This window comes from Lygodium microphyllum, chromosome 25, assembly GCF_053477565.2.
Source record: "Lygodium microphyllum isolate KBCC chromosome 25, Lygodium_microphyllum_v1.1.10, whole genome shotgun sequence".
NCBI classification, from domain to species: domain Eukaryota; kingdom Viridiplantae; phylum Streptophyta; class Polypodiopsida; order Schizaeales; family Lygodiaceae; genus Lygodium; species Lygodium microphyllum.
Window position 1 is genome coordinate 5,965,300 of NC_141159.1, and position 12,349 is coordinate 5,977,648.

Genomic DNA, 12,349 nt, shown 5'->3' on the forward strand with positions numbered 1-12,349 from the left:
CCGGCCTTCCCTTTATTCAAATGTCACTGAAAGAATAAAGAACGAAGTAACAATGATAGGCGCCCACCACCTATAGTGTACAAGTGTGCAGGTATGCGAGTACTGCTAGTGTAACTAATACACAAGTGGCTAGGCACAGGCGTCTTTACCCCCAACACTTCCCTCCTTCCAAAAGAAGGTATTGATCTGCTATAAACATTCCTCCAAATATCAGCCAACATGTTCCCCTACAAAGGATTTGGTTACACAGACCTATGTGACGGGTAACCTTAGCTCGTTATCGTACTAGAGGTGATTGGGGATCCTAATATCTAGAGAGACCTCATTTATGTCTCTCAAAAAGTATTAACTAGAGCAGGGAGTAGTCAAAGAGTGTGGAGCCTAGAATAAATCCAACAATATGAGCCCTCTATCACAATCCTTAATTGTATAGCAAAACTTGTTGGTCCCCAAAAAATATTGGCTCCATTGTCACTCCAACAAAACTGTAAAGAGCTTGTACACTAGCCAAACTCAACTAGGAACTAAGGATCCTAGCCTCCAATGTGAAAAATCAGCTCCTCCCAAAAACAATAGCATGCCTTGCAAAGAAAGAGAACATGATTAAGACGCATCACCACTGTTATGGGAGCACTAGACTGTGCTCGAGAGACTAGACTAGATGCAAGATTTGTTACAAAAATTCTGATCACAAGATAATCCCATGTAAGTTCACAAGGTACAATGATGACTTAACAAGATATGGAAAATCCCACAACCTGGGACCATAGGTATAGACAACAAGACTCGATAGGATATGAAGAATCCCACAATCCAGGACAGTAGGTATGGATACAAGATATCAAAATTACAAGATGTCTCTCAATGGGGATGAACAAGATACACGACAATACTAGACAAGATCTCGTACTATGAGATTATAAGGTGACAAGACAACAGGAGTATAATGAAAGACAATACAAGACTAGATACCATGACTAGACAAAAACTAGAATTGGAACTCCAAGTTACTTACTTGGAGGTCTCGACTTCTTGAGCTCCCAAGACTGGCATTGGCAAGACTAAGAAGCTCTATGGCGAGCCCCTCCTTTATACGTATTGGAGGGCGGCTAAAGATGTTCTAGAATGTTCCATGATGACATCATCAATGATGTAGGCGATATTCCAGAAGGTTCCGTGATGATATGGCAAGGATGGTTCCCATGGTTGGCTCGAGGATGTCCTGTTAAGGGTGTGTTCGCATGGGGTGTGAATTCATATGGCATAGGCAAGAATTAATCCATAGACTTGATCACAGCATGTCCGTGGCATCACCCCCTCCTCTAGCGACAAGTTCCATGAGGAGAGGCTTGGTGGTTTGGTCCAAGTCTTGTTGGATTCCTCTTGTGAAATTCTTTAACTTTGAGAGATGCTCTTTGGAGATATTCTACAAGTTCCCAAGTGTGAGGTTTGTTGCTTGAGTTCTTGGTGAATATTTGCTAGGTGTTAAGCTTTATCTCAAGCGGCAAGGTTCTTTACTTGATTGGAGAGATGTACATCCGTCCTTGGATGCTAGCCATAGTTTGCAAAGAAAGGTTTTTTTTTTTTTTGTAGATGTATGGGTACTATTATTATAAGCAAACTTTGCAAAGGGCGAGAGCTCAAACCAATCATTCTTATGGTAATTGATGGTGCAACAGAGATATTGTTCCAGGACTTGATTTATCCATTCTGTTTGACCATCAGTCTGTCGATGATTAGCTGTGGCTAACTTAACTTGGACTCCAAGGAGGTTGCAAAGGCTCTTCCAAAAACTAGATATGAATTGGGAATCCCGATGCTGATGATGTCGTCTGGGAGTCCATGTTATCTAAAAATGTATCTGAGGAAGAGTCTAGCGGTAGCTATGCCTGTGATGGTCTTGATGATAGGGATGAAATTTGCCATTTTTGTAAACCTATCTACCACAACAAGAATAGAGTCATATTTGTCTGATTTGGGAACATCTGTCATGAAATCCATGGAGAGAAAAGACCAAGGTTGCGTTGAAATGAATAAGGGTTGCAGGAGGCCATGTGGTTTATGATGAGGTACCTTGGCCCTCTTGCAAGTATCACATGATTTTATATATTCTTTAACTTATTTCCACATCTCGGGCCACCAAAAATCTCTTGAAATAAACTCAAAGGTCTTATTAACTCCAAAGTGTCCTACTACTGGGATATCATGGCATTGTTGGAGTACCTAGAATCTCGGCTTTCCTAGAGGGATGTAAAGTAGATCCTTATAGTATAACAATCCATTAGTTTCCTGAAACTCACAAACTTCATTTCCTTTTCCCTCTTGATTTTTTCTCTTGACAGTGTTGGCCAAATCATCATGCGGTAGGGCTTCATGGATTAACTGGATCAAGGTAGGATCATCTTGTTGACAACTGGAGATGGCTGCTAGCTAGAAGTGCTCTAGCTTGAGTAGTATCACTCATTGTTGATCAAAAGCTTCTTCTCCCTTCTTAGGTGCCAGATCGGATCTTCTTGATAAAGCATCTGATTGGCATTGTTGACGTCCTGGGCGATAGGTGATGACAAAGTCAAACCTAGATAAGAAGTTACTCCAACAGGATTGTCTTCGATTGAGGATGCGGGTTGTCATAAAGTATTCTAGATTTTTGTGATCTATATAGACAGTAACTTTATGGGTTGCACCCTCAAGATGATGATGCCAAGTATCAAAGGCATCTACAATGGTAAGGAGTTCTTTGTCATGGATCTCATAGTTTATCTCTGAAGGAAAGAACTTCCTTGAGTGGAATGCCACTTGATGCATATAACCATCATCTCCATGCTGGGACAAGATGGCTCCTCAGGCATAGTTTAATGCATCGGTCTCCAAAAAAATGGCCTGGTAGGATCTGGGTGGACTAGAATTGGGGCAGTAGTGAAAGCGGTCTTCAAGGTCTAAAAGGCCTTCTCGACTTCTGGGGTCCATGAGAACTTTCAGTTTCCTGTGAGTCTAATGAGTGGTGTGACTATCTTTGAGTAATCCTTGATAAATATCCTGTAAAAGTTGGCAAAGCCAAGGAAACATTGGACATCGCAGACACATGTGGGTATCTGCCAGTCAAGAATAGTCTCAATCTTCTTGGGGTACATGAAGATTCCTCTCTGGGAGACATTGTATCCCAAGAATTCCACTTCTGTCTTATGGAAAAGACACTTCTCAAGTTTTGCATATAGTCATTTTTCTCTGAGCTTTTCCAAAACTAATTTTACATGGTATTCATGCTCCTTTGGATCTTTTGAGAATATCAAGATATCATCCAAGTACATAACTACAAAATCATCTAGATACTCTCAGAAGATATCATTCATCATATGTTAAAACACTGCAAGAGCATTGGTGAGACCGGATGGCATAACAACATACTCGAAAAGACCATACCTTGTGCGAAAGGGTGCCTTCCATTCGTCTCCTTCTTTGATCCGTACAAGATTATAAGCCCCTCGTAGATCAATCTTTGTGAAGATCTTGGCTTTTCCAAGGCATTCTAAGAGCTCTAGTATCAACAACAAAAAGTATCGATTCTTGATTGTTATCTTGTTGAGTCCTCAATAATCCACACACATTCAAAGTGACCTATCTTTCTTTTTCACGAGCAAAATTGGGGCTCCAATAGGAGACTTCAAGTGTCTAATGAACCCCTTGGCTAAGTTCTCATCAATATTCTTGCGTAGTTCAGCTAGTTCATTAGGGGATAGCCTATAGATGGGTCCAAAAAGTGGTTGAGTCCCCTCATGGAGTTCTATAGCACAATCATATGGTCTATGCTTGGGCAAGAGATCTATATTCTTTTTGTCAAAGACATCTTGGAATTCTTGATACTGGCTTGGTAGCTTGACTGACTCATCCTTACTAGATTTTTGAGTTGGTATATGATATACTGACTTTCCTTGATTTTCACGTGTAATCTTTTGCTTAACCCAATCAATTTCTAGGTTGTGTTTCTTTAGCCAAGGCATTCCAAGGATGATTGGGTTTGTGCGATTGGATATGACATTAAAGCATACGCGAGATTTGTGATCACCAAGAGTCACCATGAGTGATCAAGTTTCCTTGGTAATATCTCTAGATACTAGAGGCCTTCCATCCACAACTTCAACTGGTGTAGGATTGGTCTTTTGAAGTACTAGAATCTTGTATCTATTCAGAAAGCTATCATCAATGAAACATGCAGAGGCCTCGAAGTCAACCAGGGCTTTGAGGGAAAGGGTCTTTCTTGGCATGATCATCTGGACTATGACAAGGAAAGTTTCCATAGGGGTGGCTGGAATCAAGAGACCCTTTCTTATATCAAGGTTCGGTTGTATGGTCTCATTCACAACCGGACATCCTCGTTTTCCTACTCAAGGGTGGTTGCAACAACTCTTGGGGTTCTTGCCCTCTTACTTAGGGAATTTAGAGTGATGTGTCCAGGGTTTCCACAATATAAGCATAGATGATTCCCTCTTCGTCTTTGCTTTTCTTGTGGGGTCAAGGGTTGGAATTTGGTATTTTCTATTTGCATCGGTTCGGGCTTGATTTCTTCTCTAAATGGAGCTAGGTTCCATTGGTGAGGCCTTAATTCTTTTCGCTTTTCTTGCTTCCTCTCGAATAATCTATTATCACACTGGATGGCTTGCATGATATAATCATTGAGTGTTTTTGCCTCAGGCATAGTGAGCATGAGGTCCTTGATGTCATCTCGAAGACCCCATCTGAATTGACTTATAAAATACTCCTCATGCCAAGTGAGGTCACAGATTAATTGCCTAAATTCAGATGCATATGCAGAGGCAAGGCAATTACCTTGTCGTAGCTTCCAAATTCTTGTTTCTACTACTTGACCAATGTTTGCATCTCCAAATGTGGAAGTGAGCTCGCAAAGAAATGCCTCATAGTTATGAAGTATTGGCATATTCTTTTCCAAGATCAGGTCGAACCATGATAAAGCTTGACCACAAAGCAAAGTCCCAATGAATCCCACCTTGGAAGCCTCATCTGGATACCTATCCAATTGCATGCAAATTAGAGCTTTACTTGTTGCATGAATCCCCTGAACTTCAAACGGTCACCATTAAACTTCCCTGGCATGCTAATCTTGGGTTCTCTTGTTGGGGGTTAATAAACATGCAGAATCATCTGGTCACTTCCTCTGTTATTCTGTAAGTCTCAGATCTGATCTTGCATCTCTTGAAGCGCAGAGCCTAGATGCATAGGGTATTCTATTTGAAGCTATGCTTGTCGTTCATTCAAGTCTTGGAATTATTGTTAGAGGTTTTGAAGGGAGGCCACGATTCTTTCAAGGATCGCCTTCATGATGCTCAGTAGGGCTAGAAAGTAGTCTTGTCAAACTGTTATGGGAGCACTAGACTATGCTCAAGAGACTAGACTAGATGCAAGATTTGTTACAAGAATTATAATTACAAGATAATTTCACATAGGAGCACCAAGGTACAATGATAACTTATGGAAAATCTCACAACCCGGGACCGTAGGTATAGACAACAAGACTCGATAGGATATGAAGGATCCCACAACCCGATACCGTAGGTATGGATACAAGATATCAAAATTACCAAATCTCACTCGACGAGGATGAACAAGATACAAGACAGTACTAAACAAGATCTCGTACTACGAGATTTCAAAGTGACAAGACAACAAGAGTATAATGGAAGATATGACAAGACTAGATACCATGACTAGACAAGAACTAAAACTGGAACTCAAAGCTACTTACTTGGAAGTCTCGACTCCTTGAGCTCCCAAGACTGGCATTGGCAAGACTGAGGAGCTCTATGGCGAGCCCCTCCTTTTATAGGTGTTAGAGGGTGGCTAAAGATGTTCTAGAATGTTCCACAATGACATCATCGATGATGCATGCGATATTCTAGAAGATTCCATGATGATATGACAAGGTTAGGTTCGCATGGTTGGCTCGTAGATATCTTGTTAATCGTATGGGGTGTGGATTCATATGACATGGGCAAGAATTAATCCGTGCACTCGATCATGGCATGTCCGTGACGGCCACAAAGCATGCCAATATATTGAAACGTTGCCTATAACCCTTCTTTCCCCACTAATCTATGATCCAAGAGGTCTTCCACGCCTTATCTTAAAAAGAATCAGCTTGTTGCATATCCAATAGAGATTCTCATTTTTGTATGTGACAACCATCCTCACCCAAAAAGAGATAATGTAACAAAATTGACTAAGGAGTGGAAGCTCTCTAAGTACTCTTAATAGTTCCCACCACAAAGCTAGTATACAGATATTGCCATCAATCACTCCAAGTTGCTTGGTCATATCCAAACCGATGTTGAGCACAATGCAAATCAAAAGAATGATGAAAAGAGACCATGCCAATCATTACCACTTGTGCCACCTTCAAATCAACATGTCATGACCAGCCTTGACATTTCTCATAGACAAATTTGTCTCAAATCCTTCCAATAGATCCCACATGAACTCTTCTCAGATATCCCAAATGGCTAGTGCTGGTTTCTCATTGAATGACTATCCCCTGCTATCCAAGACTTTTTAAGAGTTGCAAAACCATAATCAGCATGCACTTATTGATGAATTGGGGTGTCTCAGATCCGCCTTTTTGCCTTACTCGATTTCATGATAACCAAATTCCACTTCATGATAAAGTGCACGGGCTGCAGTAATGTTAGAGTGCTGGAATCATATTAAGGAGACACGGGATGGAAACCCGCGAGGGCATTAGCAAAATGATATTTTTCTCAGAAGGGGGATCATTCAAATTTGAGCAATTTGAAACCGTACACATAGCCTCAAAGGTCGAGATTTAACAAGCATTGTAACAGTAGTACTTCATTCGACCTTATGCAATGCTCATAACATTTCAAACAATGACAACACATAATGATTTGAATGGAAAGCTGTTAATAGTGCAATGCATCATCGATGCTGAATCATACAATGACAGCACATAATGATTTGATGGAAGTTGTTAATAGTGCAATGCATCATCAATGCTGAAGCATATGGATTCACTTTTGTGTATACAAATACAAAGGACTCAGCTATGGAAATTCAATGCATTCTTATCCTTGGCTGACAAATCCATATCTTTGTGGAGACTGTAATGTTTCTATTGCCTAAGAGGTTAACACAAAAACGTTTCCCACATGCTTGCTGTGGGAAAACAATTTTGGGGAAGTATTGCAAAAGACTTAGATTCCTTGGATGTCTCACTAAACACCTGGGACAATAAGTTTGCGTATTTCCACCGTGGGTAAAAGACAAATTTGACTCCTTTGCATTCCAAAAGTATGTGACCCTGGACACTACTGATACCCATCTTCTGCAACCAGTCATGCATATCCTTCAAGGTTTAAAAAGCAATTCTTGAGGCCGTGACATTACGTTTGGAACCACAGGCTATACCTTATGATTCACGAAGTTGGCAAAACTGACCAACGTGCAACAACCTTGAAGCAATCAAGGAATCCATTTCCAGCCGCCCCAACACCACTAACGACCAAACATCAGGCCTCGCACGAATCTCCGTTAGTACAGAGCTAGAAGATAGGGGGATCAAGGGAGCATTCAACTCTCAATATTCCGTAATCCATCCATTCTCGTCAAGTGAATCTTGCCGATCCACGCCGTAATTCTGCTATAGGGCAAGCTCATCATATAAGTCCCTCACTGTTCGAGAGCGCACCATTGTATTATGCACCTCCACAGCATGACAAAAGGAAAGGTAGACGATTCCCATTTCCCACTGCATGGCAGGTGACGCATACCTGGCTTGAGACGTGGACGACGGTGTAGGTCAGAGTTCTCGGCGGGACGGAGGAATCGCGGGCTGAATGAGAAGAAGGGCGCAAGGAGGAGGATGCAGGAGCCTTGGCATTGCCATATTGATGGTGGTGGCGCGGCCCGAACTGATTCAAGCGCTTATTACTGCCCTCTTCTGCGCTGTTGATAAGACGAAGCTGAACCATCGAGGGCACACACACATCCGTGCTCGCGCGCGCGCGCGCGCACTCTCTCGCTCGCTCGCTCTCCTCCCTCCCACTCTCTCAAAATCATGACGTTGGAAATTCACGCTTTCATATAACCAACTGCCTGCTGCTAAGGCGATGAAGTACATGCAGCTGACTTCTAAAACCGGTCAAGTCGTCAAAACATACTAGTTATATTATATGTAGCGCACACTTTTGTGAAAATTTTAAGGCATGGGTCACAATTTGCTCTCTTCATTGTAATGGGGCAGCTCAACAAGGCATGTCCATCCTGAATTGGTGGTGGCACATACTTTTTTTTTTAAAAGGTGACATGTGCATCCTGAATTGGTGGTGGATATAGCCTATATGTGTTTTAAAAAAGTAACACGGTATTTGTTACATCCCGCCCTCCACCCCCTCGCATTAAGTCTTATTAGATTTTGGGCCCATCATTCATAGATGTAAATCTCTCTTTTCCATCTAAAAAAGTCATTCTATATGCATTAAACCGAAAAAAAGAAACATTGCCTCTAATAATAACAATCTTCTCCACAGAACTGCAAGGAGAGGCAATCCCCCAAGATACCAAAATCCTATCGGGCCACAATATCCACCTCAACCAACATAGAGACTATAGTGACCTCAAGTACAACAACCACATCATTTGGCCCAACTCCAAGCAATGTACATAAGTGAGTTCAAAAGTGGCAATGTAAAGAAACAAAACCAAACACTTCATTTACAACATAATAGGGAAGTAGAACAACAAGTAATTAGATTACGAATATTGAAAAAAGAGTCCGGCAACACAAAAGAAAACTCATTTAAAATTTTAAGAAAACCATTTAAATCTAGCAACCATTTTATGATAATTTTGAGGTCAAGATAGAGGCTATGAGAAATAGCATATATACAACTAAAAGCTTAGAGCAAAAAATGATCTTGAAGAAAGATGCAACTACTTTTGGCTTTACAACAACCTACGTGGACAGCCAAGGAGATGTAAAATACTATTTCTAAAATAGAGAAAACTTAATATAATAGACTAATCAATTGTATAATATCTAATCCACACTTCTCAACTTCCATTTAAAAATCATTTTGCTAGCTTCGTTGATTGCAAGTCCTTTTTAGATTATGTGTGTATTAAAACATGTGAATTTTACGAAGATTGGTTAATTTCACGTAATGGAGCATAAACTAAACTCTAATGAAATATTAAGAAACAAGCACTTGAAAGATACAAAATGCCAATGCCTAGACCTAGTTGCATGTGTCTCACTAGTCCTAAAATTTGCAATAAGCACCCATTTGATATTGTATAAAGAATGGAGCTTTTATTCATAGACAAACACTCAAATTGTGCATGTGCTGGTTGTCTTCTAGTGTATTTTTCAATGCACCGCTACTTACTAGGTTATTCTCTTTTATTGAGGTCACTCCACCATAGCTTAGAACTTAAATACTTAAAATTTAGTAGAAATCACAAGAAAGCATGAAGCATAAAAAAAGTAAGAGAGTGAATGACACAAAATTGGGTGCAAATTCCCCAATGCATTGAGAGGGATCTCCTCAATATATATATTTGGTGATTTTATTGAACTTTTTGCCCCCAAAAAAACCATTTTACATAAATAATGTAAGCTTTTTGCTTACTTATTTGCACTAAGGTTCTTCATGACTCTTTTAAAATCAAATAAAAGATCTAACTATATGGCTAAAATTTGTCTAATGCTAATGGCATTACACCTTACAAATAAAAATCAATAAATAATGTAGGCAACGTTGTAAATATCTTGCTCTAACAAATAAATAAATGTGAATAGTCCAGAATTGGCTAATGCTTAGCCCAACACAGTGGACATATCCTCACCTATCTCTACATGTCAACGAAGTCTAACAACAAATAAGTCTCTACATATCAATCAAGTCTAACAACAAATATGTCATCATAAAAACCATTATAAACAAATCGTGTTCAACAACACTCAAAATATAAATTGTCAAACATCTATTAATACCAAAAATAAATGGTCAAAGGTTACTCCAAAGGCACTTGAGTAATAATATACCTTGGTGCATAATGGAGGACCCTCTGGTTGGCTAATAAATGCCTCACATGGGCCAATAAGAACGCCTCACAAGAGTTCATAAATACCCCTCACTCAGGGTAAATAAGTGCTTCATGGCAACATCTTTTACCAATACCTCTAGGGAGATATTGTTTCCATAATGTAGCAACTTGATTATCTATGTGAAGATTCTATTTGTTTTGGTGTCTAGCAAGACCTTGTTCATAGTGGATTCTCTCTGTGTCAAAATGGACATTTTGTCAATGAGGATTGTATCTACCTCTCTTATTGCAATGAATCATTTCTCTATCTCTTGTAATAATGTTGGATATTATTATGCACATACTAGTGTCTTGAACTGTGCTGGAAAGGTTGGATAATTTGGCTACGCCTGCTCCTATGCTTGCTACCAATAGCATGTTCTTATTATTGGCAATGAGGTTGCAAGTGTAGTAGAGTATGAGAAAGATTTTTTCACTATCTAGCATGCCATGGACAATGTGCAAGCCAAACATTGCATTTATAAGTTGATTATAGATCGTTTGTTGTATTGTTGTCGTAGTATTATGAGATATTGTTTTGAACTCTTGTTTGAGTTGTAGTACTTTGGTTTGTGTCGATGCCACATTCTTTTGGTAGTTGGTAATTGTTTGAGATGTTGTACATATTACTAGTTGTCTTTGATTATCAGGATTTTTTAGATGATTGTATTCATCAATTGGTGGGTCCACTCAAGGGCCAACAGATTTCTTTCTGTGTATTCAATGATGTATGTTTTGAGATCTTCCTCATTCACCATGAAGCTGGCATTCAAAATATTAAGATTGCATTACGTTCTCATACTCTCTTATATGAAGAAGAAACCTTCAATTTGGTGGCCTAGATGGAAATTCAATGAATCATACTAGCATTTTGTGCTGTTGGACAATATCTCCATAAGCATCTAGTATTTTTTGTGATGACATAGATTACATGGTACTCATAGAATGTTATGTTGTAGTTTCAGTGGTGCTCGTAGAATCTTTAGTGATGCTATAGTTATTGTGGTATTAGAATGTCAGGTTATGTAAGTTGTTCGGGGTAAAGGTGCCTATGACTAACTACCCATGTATTCATTACACTGACAGTACCCACACATTTGTACACTGCAGGTGGCAGGCACCCATCACTATCGCTTCATTCTTTATTCTTTCAATGACATTTGAATAAGAGAAGGCAGGTCACAAATTGTGATTGTTGGATTTCCCACATCATGAGTCTCTCTCTCTTGCTCTCTTGCTCCATCTACCATAGCTCACTCCTCCATTGCTTCTGCTTACCCGTGCTCTCACTCGGGCATTTTCCTTCAACTGGTATTAGAGCATTGGTTCAAGGAGCTTCTTTTCAATGTGCTTCAACTCAGATTTGAAACCTACAACTCAAGGTTTAATGGTTGCCCCTAAAGTGTTGGGCGTAAAGGCGCCTCCACCTAGCTGCCCGTGTATTACTATACTGACAGTACCCGCCACTGCACACTATAAGTGGCGGGCGCCCGTCACAGTCACTTATTCTTTATTCTTTTAGTGATAGTTTGAATAAAGGAAGGCCCATCCACACATTGTGGTTGTTGGAGTTCCCATTTCTTGTCTCTCTATTTCTTGCTCTTTCTCTCCCGCCGCCATAGCTCTCGCGTGCAAGCTTCAATTCTTCTCACCTTTCAACTGGTATCAAAGTAGGTCCTTCGTGAGCACTTCATAGCCTTCCCCGGCATTCACACGAGGTATGAGAGCTTGCTTCTCACTCAATTCTCAGCCATTCTTTGACATCAACAACAGGGTTTCATGAAGAGCCAGGCATAGCTTCCATCATTGAAGCTTGTTCTCTTCACCTCTTGCTTAGACTTGTCCTAGGTTTGTGTAGGCCTATTGGAGGCCCTCATTGGACTCTTTCTTATCCCCTACCCACCCTGATTTGGCCCCTCAAGTACAGCAGCATGCTCATGTTTTATTTGCGCATGTTTACAAAAATTGCTCAAAAATCACTCTTTTTGTCATATCTCGGGCATTTGGAACCTGATTTAGGCAAGGTAAGAGTCTAAGTTGGGATTTTGGCACTTGGCACGCTTCGGACGTGATGGTGATGTTGGATTTGCCAAATTCTAATGACAAAATATTCTGCAATAGATTTCAGGTCTGAGACAACATGTATTTGTATACCTATGGCTTATGTGATGCTTCTACTGATGTCTATTGATACCGGATCACTTGTGGATGTTATGCCTCTTATGTGAGACGCATT

General features: G+C 40.1%; 1 protein-coding gene across 6 annotated transcripts in view; it reads right to left on the bottom strand.

Moving 5' to 3' along the window:
* The window catches only part of LOC148013868 (uncharacterized), a 273,317-nt gene extending 265,200 nt beyond the window's left edge, over positions 1–8,117 (bottom strand). For 3 of the 6 annotated variants that reach the window (XR_015688595.1, XM_087666324.1, XM_087666323.1), the window contains exon 1: positions 7,797–8,117. Coding sequence is in view for 5 of the 6 variants with exons in the window: in XM_087666324.1 (XP_087522450.1) it covers positions 7,797–7,997 (201 nt within the window). In the remaining variant the exon portion in view is untranslated. The remainder of the gene's footprint in view (positions 1–7,796) is intronic. The other 3 variants (XM_087666322.1, XM_087666320.1, XM_087666321.1) reach the window with 3 other exon arrangements.
* Between the last annotated feature and the right edge of the window lie 4,232 nt (positions 8,118–12,349).